The 16293-nt window shown below is 43.9% G+C and overlaps 2 protein-coding genes across 2 annotated transcripts; one reads left to right on the top strand and one right to left on the bottom strand.

The window, feature by feature from the left end:
• Positions 1–69: 69 nt before the first annotated feature.
• f3a (coagulation factor III, tissue factor a) lies at positions 70–6192 on the top strand. Its single transcript, XM_082545824.1, has 6 exons — positions 70–254; positions 2012–2123; positions 2236–2429; positions 3224–3399; positions 3491–3659; positions 5642–6192. The coding sequence occupies exons 1-6, from the start codon at positions 179–181 to the stop codon at positions 5773–5775; spliced, it is 861 nt and encodes a 286-aa protein (XP_082401950.1). The 5' UTR covers positions 70–178; the 3' UTR covers positions 5776–6192.
• Positions 6193–8297: 2105 nt separating this feature from the next.
• On the bottom strand, positions 8298–15891 carry LOC309713888 (tartrate-resistant acid phosphatase type 5-like). Its single transcript, XM_082545819.1, has 6 exons — positions 15658–15891; positions 12173–12363; positions 10471–10598; positions 10055–10246; positions 9636–9783; positions 8298–9355 (listed from the first exon to the last, which is right to left on the bottom strand). Exons 1-6 carry the CDS (start codon positions 15731–15733, stop codon positions 9116–9118), a joined length of 975 nt encoding a protein of 324 aa, XP_082401945.1. The 5' UTR covers positions 15734–15891; the 3' UTR covers positions 8298–9115.
• Between the last annotated feature and the right edge of the window lie 402 nt (positions 15892–16293).

The following is a 16293-nucleotide window of genomic DNA, read 5'->3' as shown; positions in this document are numbered from 1 at the left end:
GCGATGTGATGACGGGGGAGCCGGACGCTCCTTATTTGGTCATGTTGGACTGAGTTAAACTGCTACGAGCGGAGGTTTTTAGTCCTGAGCAGAAACGAAAAGTATCCCAGTGTGAAAGGAGGCTCCGGGACTGCACGCGGATAGCTGTCTGATCTGGACTACACTTCCTGAGGGTACCATGGCGACCACAAGAATAGAAGCAGGATTTTATTTTCTTTACTTTTCTTTTTTCCCCATGCTGCTGTCTGCCTCAGGTGAGTCCGGCGCATTCTCCTAGTGTGGATGCAGCGACAGAAACGCTTCTTCTTCTCGTGATTATTATTATTATTATTATTATTATTATTATTATTATTATTGTTGTTATTATTATTATTATTATTATTATTATTATTATTATCATTATTCTTAGAGGTACAGTCAGAACACGTCTGTTTTTTTATTTGGCCTCACATGTGAAATTCAATTCAATTCAATTCAATTTTATTTATATAGCGCCAAATCACAACATAAGTCGCCTCAAGGCGCTTCATAGATACAGAGAAAAACCCAACAATCATATGACCCCCTATGAGCAGCACTTTGGCGACAGTGGGAAGGAAAAACTCCCTTTTAACAGGAAGAAACCTCCGGCAGAACCAGGCTCAGGGAGGGGCGGGGCCATCTGCTGCGACCGGTTGGGGTGAGAGAAGGAAGACAGCATAAAGACATGCTGTGGAAGAGAGACAGAGGTTAATAACAGATATGATTCAATGCAGAGAGGTCTGTTAATACATAGTGAGTGAGAAAGGTGACTGGAAAGGAAAAACTCAATGCATCATGGGAATCCCCGGCAGCCTACGTCTATTGCAGCATAACTAAGGGAGGATTCAGGGTCACCTGGTCCAGCCCTAACTATATGCTTTAGCAAAAAGGAAAGTTTGAAGCCTAATCTTGAAAGTAGAGATAGTGTCTGTCTCCTGAATCCAAACTGGAAGCTGGTTCGACAGAAGAGGGGCCTGAAAACTGAAGGCTCTGCCTCCCATTCTACTTTTAAATACTCTAGGAACAACAAGTAGGCCTGCAGAGCGAGAGCGAAGTGCTCTAATAGGGTGATATGGTACTACAAGGTCATTAAGATAAGATGGGGCCTGATTATTTAAGAGCTTGTATGTGAGGAGCAGGATTTTGAATTCAATTCTGGATTTAACAGGAAGCCAAAACAGGAGAAATCCGCTCTCTCTTTCTAGTCCCTGTCAGGACTCTTGCTGCAGCATTTTGGATCAGCTGAAGGCTTTTCAGGGAGTTTTTAGGACTTCCTGATAATAATGAATTACAGTCGTCCAGCCTGGAAGTAATAAATGCATGAACTAGTTTTTCAGCGTCACTCTGAGACAGGATATTTCTAATTTTAGAGATGTTGCACAAATGGAAGAAAGCAGTCTTACATATTTGTTTAATATGTGCGTTGAAGGACATGTCCTGGTCAAAAATGACTCCAAGGTTCCTCACAGCGTTACTGGAGGCCAAGGTAATGCCATCCAGAGTAAGAATCTGGTTAGATACCATATTTCTAAGATTTTCAGGGCTGAGTACAATAACCTCAGTTTGATCTGAATTGTGAAAAGAGTGAGACAGCTGCACTCTTTGCCCCCAGCTAAAGAGGAAGGAGGTACTTACACTCCCGAGGTCTGCAAACAAGCGACGATGTTTCAGACAGATTTGCGATCCTCGGTGTAAGAGGGGAGAAGCTGTGGTGTGCTCCGTGGGTGGCACACTTACTGTGGTCACAAAGCAAAGTGCAGCTGGAACAGTCCGTCCGTAAAACTACATGAATGGGGCCTTTTTCTCCACTGATAAGAGCGCAGCTCTGGGATGTTCACCATGTGAACCTGATGAAATGATGAATCTGAGCACAGTTTGGGTCGTTTTGCTGCTAAAGGATGTGCAACACTGTGTTAAAGAGCTTCAGTCATTCAGCAGGATCAGTAATGTCTGATTTTCATCATGTGACTGATCCACTCCTTGTTTGCAGGCTCGTATCCACAAGCGCAGAACGTCACCTGGAAATCCACCAATTTTAAAACGGTTCTGGTCTGGGAGCCCAAACCATCCGCGGATTACTCTTACACAGTGGAACTGTCTCCGTAAGTACCATCCACACCTGGCCTCACAGCCCCATCAGTTCACCCACGGCAGCACGTTTTCATGTATGTGGGTGTTTCATGTAAACTATGTGTAACACGTCATATGTTGCAGGGTTGGTGGGAACGCACAGAGAATCACTAACTGTATCCGGTCGTCACAAACGATGTGCGATCTCTCCACCGCCATGACTGACCCCAAAGCCTGCTACGTAGCTGATGTCCTATCTCAGCCCCCACAGGGGGCGACCTCTGAACTCTCCGAGTTTCCCCACAAAACCTCGCCAAAATTCTGCCCATACGATGACAGTAAGACCCTTTGATATTATTTTTTATAAATCAGAATAACATAGAAATGAAAGCATGCCTGGGAGAGCGCATGAAGCCAGCGCAGGAACAGTTTAACATGGTAACACACCCGCTCTCATGGTCGCCCTCAGTGAGCATGATGCAAAGAAGTCTCACCGTCACACTCACAGGGTTGTTTCCATCATCGGTCCCTGGATCTGTAGACTTTCACAAAGTTGTTGCCCATCCAATAAAGAAATGCCCATCACAGTTTCTCTGTCAGGTACAATGTCATCAGGCAGCGGTCTCAAAGCCGAGGTCACCCCTACCTCTGCGCTTGACTTAAACAGGAACACAATGACAGCAGCGCTGCTGCCTCGTGTCACACAGACAGGACCCCTGTGTTTATTTAGTCGTCCAGTGAACGGCTTCAGAGGAAATAAAGTTTAGTCTTGTTTTACAATATTTGAAAAGTAAACAAACAAACAAACACTCCTGTTTTCTTGTTTTGTACTACTTGAAGTGTCCTCCAATGAGACGACAGTGTCCGCAGTGGCCCACAGTGTGACACCCGGTCATCAGGGGTCGTTCTGTCTACAGGTCCAGAGAGCAATGTTAACATAAGCAGATTATTTATGTGATCATTCAGCAAACTCAAAGAAAAGCTGATCATTTTATGTCAACACATAAGCTGTTTGTTGAAGCTGTCATTCTCATTTAGTTCAGTGTAATATTGGAAGGTTAACAGAGACTTCAGTGATCACAGGACACACATGTGCATATCCAGCAGTTTCAAAAATACTTCTCCTCCACAGCTGAACTCGACAGGCCCAAGTTCACGCTGGAGGTCAGTGAAGGCAGCGCCACCCTGAACGTGACAGACTCACCCACTGCCATCGCCAACGGTCAACACCTGCAGACTTTGAGGGACATCTTCTCTGAGCGGCTCCACTACAGAGTCACCTACTGGAAGAATAAGAGCACTGGCAAAGTGAGGAGCACCCACCACAGACTGACATCACAACAGCAGTCTTTAACATACGTGAATGACATCACGGGCCTTTCCCTTCTGTTGTCCACAGAAAACATCCAACTACAACACAAGTATGATAAAGGTGACTGGCCTGGATCACGGGGAGAGCTACTGCTTCCAGGTCCAAGCCTACATCCCCAGCCGCACTTATGGCAAGCAGCTGGGAGACCTGAGTCCCCCGCAGTGCTCAAAAGACGAGAACCAGACCATCATAGAAGGTGAGCTCTTTATTTCAGCACAGCACTGACCACGAGCTGCTGACCACAAGCTGCTGACACAGCAGCGTTACAGCAGGATGTGATTTATTTGACTAACAATCGTCTGCAGAAGCCTGTTGACTTGATGAGTAACTTATCATTTTGTGAGGTGAAAATGGAGTTTTCACAAACTCTGTGTGTTTATTTTTGATGCGGAGGAGAACACTAACTGTTAAGGTTGCAAAAGCTCTGTAAAGTGTTTGAACACTGGGCCAGGCTTTCTTCTCCGGTGTGTGTCTGTGTGGGTGTGAAGGAGCTGGGAAATAGAGGTGAGGCAGTAAATCGTGCCTGGATCTGATGGTGTTTATTACACGACTGTGACTCCAGTTCAGTCTACAGAATAAGAGGGCGGGGCCAAAATACCAGAGCTTACACACAATGCTGTGGTGCTGGGATGTCTGCCTTTGGGACAGGGGGCGCTCCAGGACCCCAGCACATCCACTTCCCACGGCCTCGTGCGGATGTGCGTCCAGAGCGTGTACATCCGTCCGTAAATATTTGGACTATAAATTCACAGCATGTTTATTTATTGTCTTAGTGAAACAGGTGGTCGTCAAGCACCTCCAGAGTTCTTCATGACTAAAACAACATTACATCTACTTTTAATCCAGTTTTATTTATACAACACGTGACCTCAGTGTGCTTTATATGTGAACAATAACACAAACGTGTTAAAGTGAGTGTTTGTAGTAACTCACACAAAAACATCAGGATGTTTCCCCTCAGACTGTGAAACCTGTGAAAAAAGCACTTCTGCATTCATTACTCTGAAGGTGTTTGTGATGAACTACAGCTGCAGTGTGCCGTGGGTGCACGGATTCTTAATAGAAATCCCACAGCGCCCCCTACAGGCAATAACCCCACACGGAGCCACGTCACTGTGGACTGTCTGTCTGCAGATGTTATTCTGAATTAGCAAACAGTGAAAGTAATCACATTACTCATCACTTTGTTTTGTTTTCAGAGTAATGCAGTATTAATTAGTAAAGTTAAACCAAGTGTGTGAATACGTCATTAATCCTCCGTGGTCACAGCGTCTCCACAGCAGCAAGAACAGTGACTAAATAAATAATACAATATTTTACAAAATATAACAAAACAGCTCTAATTACTGGAACATTGATAGGTATGTACAAATATCATTACCTATGAATGTCACTTATGGATAATAATAATGCATTGCATTTATAAAGCGCTTTATTCATCCACACACTGGTGGAGGCAGCTACAGCAGTAGCTACAGCAGTAGCCACATCGCGCCATCGGCCCCTCTGGCCAACACCAGTAGGTGAAGTGTCTCGCCCAAGGACACAACGACCGAGACTGTCCGAGCCGGGGCTCGAACCGGCAACCGTCTGATTCAAGATGAACTCCCAACTCTTGAGCCGCGATCGCCCCGTTTGTTGAGCGGTTTGTTGAGTCTGCTGGCGTCTGTGAGCCTCCACAGAGGACGGCGCCGACCACAGAGACTCACAGAACATGCTGAGCATTGTCCGACAGATGTTGAAGGACCTCAGAGACGACTGGCCCGTCCTCTAGAGGGCGGTGGTGCTTCTAACCCAGTCCAGGTGTTTTCTGTGTGTACTCTGAGGCATTTATGCTCCTCCACGACGTCCACATCCACCTCCTGGACTGAAGCAGGTCACAGGTTTCTTGGTCCTCCCACAGTCCACAGTCTTTGGTCTTTGTCACGTTGAGCTGCAGATGATTCTGCTCACACAGCATGCGTGTGACTGTGTTACATGGTTCAAACACCACACAGAGTCTGCCTGTGAATTTGTGTGAAAAGCTTCAGTGTGGCTTGTACTGTAGTCTTAAGTACTCTGAGTACTTAAGACTACAGTACTGTATAAAAGCCAGCCCATCCGTACTCCCGTGTGGGTTACTGCTTAGAAATGAGCAGTAAAGCTTTGCTGTGACAGACTGTGTTGTGTTTTCCACAGTGTATTCTCCTGCAGTGATCATTTCTGCCATCATCCTCATCCTACTGCTCACCGGGATCATCATCACCGTCACAGTGGTGTGCTGCAAGCGCAAGAAAAAAGCTGCAAACGGTGAAAAGAAGGGCGTAGTATAAAGTATGTGCTTCACTACACATCTCTCGCGGTACGTTGAACTGGACACACGGACATATGTCGCTCAGCATTCCTCAGCCAAACACTGGACTTTCATTTCGTTTCTGTGAAACAACCTTATTTTTGACACTGGGAAGATGGGAAAACTCTGCTGAAGCCCTGCTACAGTATGTACTGATACTGCAAATACTGCATCTCCTTTCCTGGTGCCTGTGACTACTATAGTAAAATATAACAGCTTATTTTATTTAATTTCACAGTCTGCTGTGTAAATGTAAATCATTCTTAGACTGTAGTGGGGATTTTACCTTGGAACACATTTTTATGGAATCAAAATGTAGGATGTATATTTTTGTATGTGGTGTATTTATTTTATTGTGTTTAACTGATATTAAAGACAATAAACATGTTACTCCTTACGTTTGTGCATTTTACTGGTAACAGCAGAGCATCGCTGGGCTTTGGTGGTCATCAGCAACACAACAACATTCAGGGGTCAGCGTTTTGCTGGACGCTGTCTGAGCTGATGCAGGATGAAACCCAGCGCTTGGCTCAGACCATCAGTTTAATACATTTGCTGCAGCAGGCTGGATGTGTCACGTTGTTTATTTACAGATAATTTATAAACAAACACCTTCATTACGTGTTGATTTACTCAGTGCACGTGTTTGTTTTTGTTATTTTACATTTTCCTGGTTCATTCATTTCTTCACCAGGTTAAAACGGCCGTTTATTAATTAATTAATTAATGTTACAATCCATGTTAAAATGTAAAATAAGGATGGTTAAAGGATTTAGACAGATATGGAATTTCTTGGAATATGTTTAACGAGTTTTCAAAGAGCATTTAAAATGTATATGGTCCATTTTGACCAGCATCCTGTTTTATTGTGAAAAGCTCGTGATTGTAAGAGGAAGTGAATGTGATTGTGATCAGTTGCTGAGAAAAGCTGTGAGGAAAGTAGGAGATGTTAGTCCAAGTGTGTAATTGTGTACGAGCTGGACTATCTGCTGTCTTTGTCAGTCGCTGCGAGCAGCTGCTCACTCTCGTTTGAGCATCAAGAGCCTGAAACATCCTGAACATGTCCACTGATGACTCCTTCACACGTAACTCTTATGATCTAGTCCCATTTCACAGGGCTCATGCTGCTCCATGTGACTGTCTCAGCCACAGATGACAGCTGCAGACATAAAGCTACAGAAAAATGACCTGGTAGCTCACAGACATCATGTCCTCCACCCTCTGGAGACATCAGAGCCTATAGAAGCCATGTCTAATATGAGTCCAAGTTTGACGTTTAAAAGACGTCCACAATGACCACACAGGGACTGTAAATAGCCGCACACGGAGGTGCTACGGACGTGAACACTAGACTAGAGATGGACCGATCCGATATTACGTATCGGTCCGATACTGACCTAAATTACTGGATCGGATATCGGAGAGAAATAAAAAATGTAATCCGATCCATTAAATATCAAACAAGCACCTCACAAAACTTGCAACATGGCGTAACTCGGCTCATAACCGAGCAGTGTGGTCATGTGGCTGTGTGTATTAGCCTCAAACCAGCATTTCATCTCCGAGGAAGTTACCCCAGAGAGAAGTAAAGCAAGTGTGTAAGTTCATCTCTGAATGTTTGTAAAGCTTAACAACCGATATATGGAGCGACTGCCTCTCTCTCTCTCTCTCTCTCCTGCTGCTACTTCAATCATGAAACTGATCAATGATCAGCTGATCGTCTCCTTTGTTTTTGGCCCACTTTGCACCAGAAAGAGGAAACCAGCAGCTGAACAACAGCAGCACGTTTAAGCTTGATCAGCTATTGTTAGAATGTATTTAATATTACTTTCTACTCGAGGATCTTTTTCTACGCAGCTGACGCTGGTAACTGTGCAGGGGCGGATCTAGCAAAGTTTAGCCAGGGGGGCCGATAGGGCATGAACAGGGAAAAGGGGGCACAAAGACATACTTTTCTTTCTTATTCTCATTTAAAATGTCGAGCTTTTAATAAATAATTATCTGACAGCCAAAGTTTTAATCTGATGTAAAATGTATAGAAGTCCATTACTGTATATAGTAATTGTTAAGTCTAATATACCCTAGTAAGCTATAGTACTTTTTCCTTTGGGAACCATCTGTGCAGTCTGCAATTTTGTTGAAGAAAGATGTTGAATCTATTTAATTATTCTTGAAAAATTATTGATTCTGTGCATTTTTTTTCACACTGCATCAAATTAAGGTTGATTACGTCGATTAAGCATCATGAGGTGGAGCGTGAGGGGTGGCTCCCTATTTTTTTATTAGGTTATTAGGTTGCTTAATATTTCTGCTAAGTACTCTTTAAAATACCAGAGTAGGGAGGATGGTGCAGGTTTAAGTTCATTAGATTGATCAGTGTTGCTGAATTATGAAATATTTTGGGTGCAGTGTATTTTTTGCATACAGGTCTAACAGAATAGCCTTAGTGTTGTTGTTTATTTACACTAGAGTATGAACTCATACAAAAAGCAGCAAGATATTAAAAAACAGTTTTATTGATTAAAAACACTATATCGGATTCATCAGTGGGACTGGACTCCATATATTACAAAGACGTATTAGGGACACATTAAGAGAAAAATGTTGTCAATCGTTCTGAGAAAAAAGTTGAAAGTGTATTTCAAGAAAACAAGTACTTCTATTACTTTGTGCTAACATATTGATTCCAGAGGGAACGTTGCACATGTTCTAAAGAACAAAGCTTTGACGTCAGCCGCAATCAGGTAGCTTCATTATAGATGATTATCACCATCATCATCATCAATCACAGCATCTGATCGATAACTGATCAGGAGCCGATCAGTGCTTAATTATTTTTAAACCGTCTGTGACTATGAATGTGAAACTGAATTTACATTAAATTTGTTTAACAAAAGCAAAGAAAACAATGCTGATGGTTACAAAATAGTAACGAGGATGTTATTCTTCACACAGGCTGCTTTTCTGTAACCGAAGCAACAGTACTCAACAAAGTAACTGCAGTGTTATTGCAGCACCTTTAACTTACAATATAAAGTGCCTTGAAGCGGCTGCTGTTGTGATGTGGCATCATATATATTTCCCTACATATTCATATGCAGGTATGTACACATACACGCTGATCTATTCATAAAGATTAGAAGTGAAAAGCATTGCATTTGAAACTGTTATTGATTAAACAGCTGTTTAATTTCACAATAATTAAAAGTTGTAATTAAAATGAAGGTTTTATATTTACAGAGTGCCAGAGTACATGACACAAAGCTGGGCAGCACATGAACAAACATGGCTGCTCCTGATGGTTACCGATCTCTGCGGCCTCAGACTTTGCGTTTTGGCAGCTCAGCCTGGTAAACACATTTCCCATCTGTCTGCATGTAACTGACTGTCATCTGACGCTCAGTCACTTGGAAGAAAGCCAGGCCTCCTGCTGTGTGATTGACAGGACTGGAAAAGAGCTGCCAGGACGGAGGGACACTGCTGATGTGACGAGTGGAATGATCACTGACCATCCCACTCCCGCTGACAACATACGAGCTCCCATCATCCTCTCTGATGAACTGTTGGAGGAGAGAACAGAGAAACTGCGTCTTCTTTTGATGGGTTGGATTGTCACACTTTCTACACAAAGATCAGGAACTAGCATCTCTTTCTTTAACATTAATATGATATCCTCTGGTTTGGGGCACAGAAACTGATCAGCAGTCAGAAACACTTGGTCAACACGTCATAGCACAGGACTGGTTGTCCCAGCAGGTCAGTGCGATGGACTGAATATAATGGAGACACTTCCCTCCCTTGTTTTAACTGGTGAAAGTGATGTTCTGTATGTGAACACACCTGCAGATCATGATCATGGCCACACAGGTAAACGGTGACTCCGTACTTCTTCAGCAGAGGCCGTAGTTTGTCGACTAGACAGGCTGTAGGTCCGTGATTGCCAATAGACCACACAGGATAATGACCAGCCACCACCACATAGTCAGACCTGCACAAGCCAGACAGCCTTTAAACTCCCACACAGAGGGACCAGCAACACCAGCAGAGCTAACTGGTTTAAACTGTTGGGTGTATGTTTCCCTCTCTTTGATGCTCTTCTTTATTTGGTTTTCTGTACACTGTATATTTATTTAAATCCTCATTCTGCGTAATATTTGTCACACAGTTGTATATCAAACCTTTAATAAATCACAAATGTATCTTTGTATTGAGTGACATCTGTGCAGATAACTGGTCAAACGAATCTGTGTTTGAATCACCTGCTGCTGGCCAGTTTAGCACTGATCCAGTTCCACTGGTTTGCTGCTGCCGTGGAGTCCTCTGGTCCCACAGGCTGGACCTGGTCATTGGTGTTTCCACAGAGCACCACCGTATCAATCATCAGGATGCTCACTGACACGTTTGTGTGTGGAACAGTAAACTGAAGATCGTAATAAAGAGCTGGGTAATTCCTACAGAGACAACACATCATAACGTCCAAGCAACACTGAGGTCTGGAACCTTGAATCATCTCAGTTATCACAGAAACGAGTGTACAAAACATCAGAGCACGTTTTAGCAACGTCTGAAACACGATTTTAATGCAAGTCACATGATAACTAGTTCAGGTCAAAGCTACAGGTGTAAGAAGACTGACCTTCTCACTCAAACCTTGTCTGTATTGCTTGATATTTACCATCGGTGGGATATGTTAGAGTAAGCCATTTGTGCTGAGATGTTGCCGATATGGTCGTGGTTTCCAGCAGTTAGGTACCACTGTATATCCAGTAGAGATGGCTGCGAGAAGACACCTTCAAACGTGTTCTGTGGAGGAGAAATACCTCACAGTTTATGTCTGTGTAGGCTCTCAGTCGTCCAGCTCATGGTAGTCTAAGAAGCTTTGAAAGTACTGGACTTCTTCTGTTTCACCTGTCATCAAAGAAGCTTCTGCAAGTCTAAAACCTGAGGTATTTAAACCCAAGAGAGTCACTGACCCACTATGGATTTATTCCACAAACATGAGTGTGCCATGGGCTCCCCAGTGTCACCCATTATAGCCAAGCTTTACATGGAGGAAGCGGAAAATAAAGCACTTAGCCACTGGCACAGATACGAGGATGACACCTGGGTCAAAATCAGAACCCAGGAAGTAGAAGCCTTCACTGCTCACATGAGCTCTGTGGATAGAAACACACCAGGGCAAAGGATAACTGTTCACTGTTTCTGGACTGTGCCGTGCGCACGGAGGTGAACGGAAACCTCAACACTGACGTTTACCAGTTTACCAGGACATCTGCATCTCAAGGACAAAGGTCTTTCGAGGACGTCAGTGTTCACATTGTGGGCAGAGAAGACAGATGGTTTGAAAGAGGAGTGAAAGAAGTTATCTATGTCCACTGTGAATAATCATCTTTAAATAAAGGCTGCCTTACATCACCAACTGTCTGCTGGCTACGATGCAGTTTCTCTTCCAGGTGCCTGACATTTACATCAGGTAACCTCAACAGGTCACATGACAGGGTAAGGCAAGGTCTCACAATGGTTCCACCTGAAACATACTTATCACGCCTCCGTTCTTGTATCACACCGTGACTCATGTGACGAGGCTCGTGATCAGTAGTGGGTCAACAACTCTTAGCCTGCAGTCTGTTAGACTGATGATAGCGTTAACAAGCTGCTAGCTGCAAATAATCATGTGCAGTTCTGAAAGCAGACTATGACCTCACCTCAACTAATGCCAGCTCGGTGGTGAGTAGCCTCAGTAACACTAATAAATCACACAGCAGCAGTACATTCACGTAGTTGTAAAAGCATGACAATAGTAATCCAAAGTATTCAGAATCCCTTACTCACATTGAGTAACTGAACAGAATATGTTACAAACTACATTTTGGGGCATGTATTCTGTAATCTGTAGTGGAATATGCTTTAAAAGTAACCTTCCCAACACTGGGTACCAGTACTGTCCCTCCAGTCTTCACTTTGCAGGGAATATGGTGATCGGGTGTTTCTTTGGAAACCTCAAGCCACATTTTGCAGCTTTCTGGAGTCCAGCAGAGCTAAACATGGACAAGCTTCCTGTTGCTATGGGTTTCTTTTGGTTCTCTTACCTATTGTGAAGTTCACAAAGAAACTGGCAGTGAATAAATTATCCCTGCTCATCTTCACTGTAAAAGAGTGTAGCAACACCAGTGAGAAGTGCTAACTACAAATCTAAAACTATGCGTTTGATTTGTAACATTTTAGTTTTTAGCCAAGGAAATGACATCACCCTGCAGAATCCTTTAGGGTAGACTAAACTCTGAAGAGATGCTATTCATCGCAAAGTCTGGGGCTACAAGAAGAGCTCAACAGAATATATCAACAGCTGTTAATGCATGGGTCCTGATATGATATACCTTGAAGCGTGGGTCTTCCACATCCTTGACGCCGCTAAAATAGAAGTGATCTCCAAGGCTGAGAACAAAGTCCACCCCCTCGGATTGGGCCAGTCTATCCATCTCTGCAGCAATAGCTTTCTCTTGAGCAGTGTAGTAAGGAGGAAAAGGCATCCCACCCCAGTCTGCAAGCACCACAAAGTTCAGCACACCTACAGACAATGAAGACACTTTTCTCAACACATGTGCACCATCCACAGGTTTTGTGGTTTAAAAACTATGTGTGAAATGCCTTAATGAAAACAAATGGTGAACATTCAAACAGACAGGCCCTGGCCAGATGGTGGATTCACACCCACAACCTTCTTGTTTATTACTTTGGCTGGGCAACAACAGCACTAAATATTGTGCCCCATGCTGCCCTCTAGTGGTGCCATATGACCTAAATCAGTGGTTCTCAACCGTTTCACAATGAGTACCACCTCAATAAATATATGGCTCTTAAAGTACCACCCTTATGACTGACATTAAAGTACAGTAGTATGGGCCTATTTAACACCACATATAGTTTACACAAGACAATTTTATTTCTTATATGAATGAATTTTATTTTAACTTTCATAAACAGGACGTGACAAGTGATAATAATAACAACTGTACTGCATTAAAACATTCACAGCAGGTGGGATAGCCAATCTTTAAGTGATGACCCGATGAAACCTGCGTCAGTCCAAACTACTCTGAGATTATTAAGGCTGTTGTGTTTTCAACATGTTTTAATGCTTTCGATCTTGTTCTGTTTAATCTGATCAAGCCCTGTTGGCCTCCCTCGGTTTTTATTACCACTGTTCATTTTAAAGCTCAGTTTTTAAACCCTTACGATGTAACTCCAGCCCATGCAGCAGTATATTAATGACTAACCTCGTATTGCAGTTGTTCTCCTGACTGAAGTTTGGTCCGTTTACAGCATCCTGTCATGCGACTGCCAGGGGCGTAATTTCCAGAGGGATTAGGCGGGTTATGACCCCCCCCCCCCATTAATCAGACCCAACCAATATAACCCCCCCCCCAATAAAATTATGAATTATCTTGCATAAATAGGCTGTTGATTTTCTTTACTCATTTCAGTTATTACCAGCAAAATAGTTGAATGTTTAATCATCTGGGAATTTACTCAGATTTATTTATTTATTTAGACAGAGATCTTGACCCCCCCAATGTTCAGCACAAAGTTACGCCGATGGCGACTGGATTTGTCCCTAACCATCGGGAACCCTCACGTTAACTTTTACAGAGTGGAAAAAAGTTAGCGTTCATCCTCCATCTTCACTGTTTGTGTTATGCTAACATAGCTGTGTAGTTAGCGGTCACGTAGCACATCATTATATACCAGCTAGCCCAACTTCAGTAACCCTACAAACGTCACTGCTGTTTAGTTTCCTGTCTTCATTTATGCTGGAAGTGATAGCAGAGCTGTACAGTTTAATTTGTGTTGTGGCGATTAAGCTGCCGGATTTTTGGCTTCACAACTCTTCGTGGTCCGTGGACATCGAACCTCAGTTTGCTCTTTGTGGCATTTCAGAAACAAAATAACACCATGTGGTGGCCTCGCTGGATCTGCTGCGATGACCCGCTGTGTGATGACCCTTCTCTGGGCTCCCCCCACCCGAGGGAAATTCACCGCTCTCAAGGCGCTGCTGCTGCGCCGCTACTCCCTCTCCGATGCAGAGCGGGCCAAGATACTCCTCTCTCTCTCAGGCCTGGGTGATGGTACCGCTCTTGAGCTCATGGAGCGCACGCTGTCCTTGCTAAGAATGGATGATGGCGGATTTCTCTTCACTCACGTCTTCCTCCGACAGTTGCCGGCACCAGTGCCAGCTGGCCTCGCCAACTCCCCGCTGCTGGCCTTGGAGGATTACCGCTCACTCGCAGAAGAACCAGATCGTATTCTCCTGGCTACTAGGAGCTTTGGCATCCAGGTGATAGTTCCGACGGCATCTCCTGCCCACCCACCGATTCTCCCGGGGGCCTCTGACTCATCGATGGTGGCTGGGATCGTGGCACGGCGGCGCCTTGGAAAACAGCTGTGTTTTTACCAACAGCATTTTGGCACCACAGCACGGCGCTGTCTGCCGCCTTTGCAGTTTCAAGGCCCAGGGAAACGAGCCTGCCAGCGCTCTGTAGCGGCTGCGACCGCTGGCGATAAGGAAAGGCTGCTCTTCATAGAGAACTCATGCTCAGGGAGACGTTTTTTGGTTGACTCGGGCTCCCAGAAGAGTCTCGTGAAGTCTCATGTCGTCTTTGCAAACCTCCACAATGGTATATTCTTTAATCCTAAAAACAATTGGAGATTTCCTGCATACCACTAGAGAGAGCCCAAGTACCACCAGGGGTACGCATACCACAGTTTGAGAATGACTGACCTAAATAACACTACAGCTAACCGCGCTAACGCGCTGACACCGCGCAGCCCCACGCATTGGGCAATCTGCGCTAACTTGCTAACGGAGATTTGCTGGGTTAATGCAGTTATGGCGTTAAGGTCATTTTAAGGAGATTAACGCTGACAGCACTAATAAAAACACATCTTTTGATGTTTTTTTTAATTTTATTTAAATGGTGTGCAAAAGTCTCAAGACATCTTATTCCTTTATATTTTGCTTCCAGGGAGTCAGATTGTTGCCAGACTTTGCATTTTTCTTTTTCAACACAGCACTCGTGTGCTGGCTCATGCCCTGCCCACCTCACGTTTGGGAGACTGTAATACCATTCTCTTTGCTCTCCTCAAAAACAAACTTCTCAGTTGGCTCCACATGGTACAGATGGTACATCTACACAAATCTGCACCAATGACTGTTGCACCCATTCTCAGCTTCACTAGCTCCCTATCCACATTGTATTCAGTACAATATTTTGGTTCTTTGACTCTGACCTGCTTCAGCCTTAGACTCCTTCTCATGTCCTCTGCTCAGTCAGCTGCTCCTCACGTCAAACTGGACACTTCACGTGATGGAGTCTTTCGCTGCGCTGCACCTTGACTTTGAAATTCATTACTACACCTTCAACAGCTCGACTCTGACAGAGTCAAATCTCAGCTCAAAACTTAACATTTTCATTTGCATGTCAACTCTAATCATCCTTAACTTTTTAGTATTCCTATCTTCTAAAACTGTTGTTATTTTGTGTTGTAGGGGCCAACAAATAAATATTATCGTTATTATAACGCTGACCTATCAGTCATTCAAGCCTTATAAAGGTACCCAGCTCAAGGGATGAACCAATGATGCAGCTACACTAAACACACAACTTGGCAAATACCCTGTTTTGTAACTTTGGGCACTTTATTAGCAGCCTGTCACAACAAGGAAACAAAGTAATATGTTTAAGCTCAAATATAAGGCTCGAACCTGAGAGTCCTTAATCACGACTCTTCATGTACTTCCTGTGTGACAGGTCATCACACTGTAAATCAAACCTAACACTGACTAACATAAGCAGCAGCCTACCTTGTTCCACAGCGTCGAGGCCTTTCCACAAGTTATGAAAGCTTAGAATCAACACTATACACATGAGCCTGTCCATGGCTTCACTGTGCTCCCGTTTAAAACCGAAACAAACCTGAAACTTCCTGCATCAGGCCGGGCGAGAAAAACAGGATATCAGCTGATCAGCAGGTCAAAGTACAAACTGACTGCAGTTGCTCTAAGCAGACACGTTGTGACACACTGCAGCGAGTAAAAGAAGTGCAGACCTTCACACGGATCTTGCAGTATTTTCTGCTCTGCATGAAATGATTTTAAAGGAAGCTCTAAAGACAAACCTCTGAAAAAAGCAAAAACATAACGAGATTAAACACCTGTGTGGGTGTTTCCTGTGGTTACAGTGTGCAACTTTTATTATACTATCATTCAAGGCTAACGACGACAGCAATTCCTAAATTAGAGTAATTTAACTAAATACAGGCTGTGCAGAGAGCGCTATGCTGACTGGTGCACTGACAGGGTCACAGCAGTGTGATGTTGTCACCCTCCGTGGAAAAGCAAGAGATAGTGATGATGTTCTGCAACAATCCCACCCAGCCGGGGACCGTCCACCCTCCAAGATAACCATGCTCGTTCCAGTAGGAAGTGAATTCACTTTCA

This window comes from Aulonocara stuartgranti, assembly GCF_965226115.1.
Source record: "Aulonocara stuartgranti genome assembly, chromosome: 9".
Taxonomy (NCBI): Eukaryota; Metazoa; Chordata; class Actinopteri; order Cichliformes; family Cichlidae; genus Aulonocara; species Aulonocara stuartgranti.
Note: the sequence above shows the minus strand (reverse complement) of the source record. Positions and strands in the feature narration are given on the sequence as shown.